Source organism: Echinops telfairi, unplaced genomic scaffold, assembly GCF_000313985.2.
Source record: "Echinops telfairi isolate 266 unplaced genomic scaffold, ASM31398v2 ScPeMD7_28;HRSCAF=97, whole genome shotgun sequence".
NCBI classification, from domain to species: domain Eukaryota; kingdom Metazoa; phylum Chordata; class Mammalia; order Afrosoricida; family Tenrecidae; genus Echinops; species Echinops telfairi.
Genome location: NW_022103925.1, coordinates 915,806 through 918,762, shown reverse-complemented (window position 1 = coordinate 918,762; position 2,957 = coordinate 915,806). Strand labels below are relative to the sequence as shown.

Below are 2,957 nucleotides of genomic sequence, written 5' to 3'. Positions count from 1 at the left end.
CAGGGCTGCCCCCATGTGCCCCCCATGTGCCCCCACATGCCCATGTGCCTTCATGTGCCCCTCCATGGACTCAGCACAGAGCTGGCCCCTGGTGTCTGGAGCCTGTATATGCAGGGCACACCCGCAGACCCGTCTCCTGGGCACCTCTGGGTTGGCCCGTCCCCCAGCCTCTCAGCCAGGAGCTGAGTGGTTGCCCTAGCGGGGAGGGGCCACATCGAGGGTCCCAGTCAGTCTGTCACCACAGTTACAGTTCTGCTCCCCCTGCCTGCCTGCACCCCACCCACGTCCATGTCCAGGACAGGCCCCGGGGAGCCCTGGATGTGAGCCCATGAAGCAGGCTGAGCGTACAGTGACAGGCCCGGAGGGCTTCCTGGAGGAGTGGTCCCGCCCAGAGGTGGAGTGTGGGGCCCGGCTCAGAAGGGACAGAGCATGGATGCCCCCCCTGCTCCCACCCCAAGTGGGGGGGCTCAGCCAGGGGGAGGAGCTGATACAGCAGAGATCTCCACCCCCACCCCTACCTCAGGGCTGGGCTGAGGTAGCCTCTCTGCCACCAGCTCCTTCCCTGCTGTGTGGGTCCTGAGGCTGTCTGAGGGGCGGGGGAGGGTGGGCCTGGCACCCGACTCAGCACCCACCCTGCCTGCAGGGACCAGGGACCAGGACAGCTGGGCAGACAGGCTCCCTTTCTGAGGCTGAGCCAGGCGGTGATGGCAGCCCCATCCCCGGTGGCCTGGGCTGTCTCAGGTTTCCTCTGTGGTCCCGTGAAGGGACCCTTGTCTCCAGGAGGCCCAGGGCATCCTCACATGCTCACACACAGAGTCCTCTGAGCTCTGGAAGGAGCCCGGCCCTGGAACCTCAGGGCCCCGGCTTGGAACAGGGCCAGGGAGCTAGTGACGTGGTGGGTTCTGTGCCAGGGCCCCGTGTCCACCCACCCACCATACTGGCCTGCTCCCATGGCCTAAGGGACAGCCCCTTCCCATCCAGAAGCTACCCTCCTGCCTCTCAGCTGAGAGCCCCCCAGCCTTCCCAAGGCTGCTCTCTTTCCCAGCCCCCACCGTCTGCCCGCCCACATGCACAGAGAGCAGGGGGCTCACACAGTGGGAGAGCCAGCCCAGGCCCACTTGCTCCTCTGCCCAGGAGCTCAAAGCACCTCAAATGCCCCTTTCTCTAAGGGTCCTGCCCTGGGTGCCAGGGCTTCAAGAGCCACCTCTGGCCATGGGGCCCCATGCAGACCCCTGTCTGAGCCCTGGGCTCACAAACCCAAACCCACCCACTGCCAGCCGGTCCCTCCCTCTCAGAGCTGCCCCGTGTGGGGCTTCCCAGGCTGCAAAGCTTCTGGGAGCAGACATCCTCTTCTGTCTCCTCAGGAGCAGCTAGTGGATGAGAAACACTGACCTCATGGTGACCAGTCCACCCCCTAACCAGGGACACTGGGCACCTCATTCAGTGCCCTCAAACCCACTGCCACTGAGTTGGTCCCACTCATAGTGAGTTGGCGTTTTAGAGGCTGTAACTCTGTGGGGCATCAGACAGCCTCATCTTTCTGCCCTGAGCACACTCCCTTCCTGGTCCGTGCAGGTTCGTCCATCTGGCACCCGGCGTGCCGGCAAGTGGCCAGGACTGAGGACAGAGCCAAGGTGGGTGACCTCACGTGCTTTTTCCCTGGACCCCTGTGTTTGGGGCTGTCTTGGTCCCATCAGGGGACTCTTGGTGGTCCCTGTGGCCCTGGGTCAGCCTCCGAAGCTTCCCGGGTCTGGCTGTGGCAGGGGGGTGGGGGGCGGGGGTGTTTATCTATCTAGTTAGATCACTAGAGGCACAACGTCAGCAAAGCAAATATGTAAGTATACAAAGTATTCATCTGCGTGGTATCATTCATATACAGAGAGAGAGATTTGTTTCGAACAAATGGCTCAGCCAATTGTGGAGACTGGCAAACCTCCATCCACAGCTCAGTCTTCAGGCCACGCACATCTTCTTACTCCTGCAGAGCCTAATGAGCCCCAGGCCAGCACCTGAGATGGCAGCTGTGTGCTCATGGGATTATGGGAAACTGCCACATCTTCAGGTCCGATGGCAGCCTGCTGGCTCACATCCCGCCTGACTCAGGGGTCAGAGGTGGACATGTTGTGTGCACAGCAGAGAGAGGGCTTCTGCCCGGGGCGTAGACCATTCCCACGAAGCACTCCACCAGGTCATGCGTGGGGGACGCTTGTGCAGTTCCAGGCATGGTGACCTGGACAAGCTGAGGCATAGCTTTGACCATCACGCAGGTGACAGTGTAGGTAACAGATTGGGCATGTATCATAACCAGCTCAGCTGATTGCTGATATGAGGTGTAGCAGGAGCTCCCAGGGTCTCTGGAGACAGGCCCTGCTGACCTTCACCCATCCTTCAATCTGTCTGTCCATCCATCCATCTGTCCATCCATCCATGACCAATCAATCATCCCTTCACCCATCCCCACTCATCCAACCAGCCACCCTTCTATTTATCTATCAACCCATCCATCCATTCACCCACTGACTTATTGATCCATCCATTCAACCCCCATCCAACCAGCCATCCTTCTGTTCCTCTATCCACTCCCCCCCATTTGTCCATCAATCCCCTACTCATTCATCTAGACATCCTCATGGTCATCTATCTATCCACCCATCCATCCATCCATCCATTTGTACATCCATCCATCAGCCCATCCATCTGTCCATCCTCCATCAGTCCATTCATCTGTCCATCCATCTAGCATTCATCATCCAACTGTCCATCCTCCCATCCATTCATCCATCCATCCGTCCGTCCATCCACCCATCATCTATCCATCCACCCATCTATCCATCTCCTACTCTTTCATCCTGATGTTCTGATGGCCATCCGTCCATCGTCCATCCATCCATCCATCCACCTACCTAACCATCCATCCATCCATCCATCCATCCATCCATCCATCCATCCATCCATCC

The 2,957-nt window shown here is 59.2% G+C and overlaps 1 protein-coding gene across 11 annotated transcripts in view; it reads left to right on the top strand.

The window, feature by feature from the left end:
• Window positions 1–2,957, top strand: part of ABLIM2 (actin binding LIM protein family member 2) — a 62,360-nt gene that overhangs the window by 10,998 nt on the left and 48,405 nt on the right. For 10 of the 11 annotated variants that reach the window (XM_045289453.1, XM_045289452.1, XM_045289446.1 and 7 more), the window contains exon 5: window positions 1,576–1,634. The exons of the other annotated variant lie outside the window; for it this stretch is intronic. In XM_045289453.1, the coding sequence (XP_045145388.1) occupies window positions 1,576–1,634 (59 nt within the window). The remainder of the gene's footprint in view (window positions 1–1,575; window positions 1,635–2,957) is intronic. 11 annotated transcript variants of the gene reach the window in all.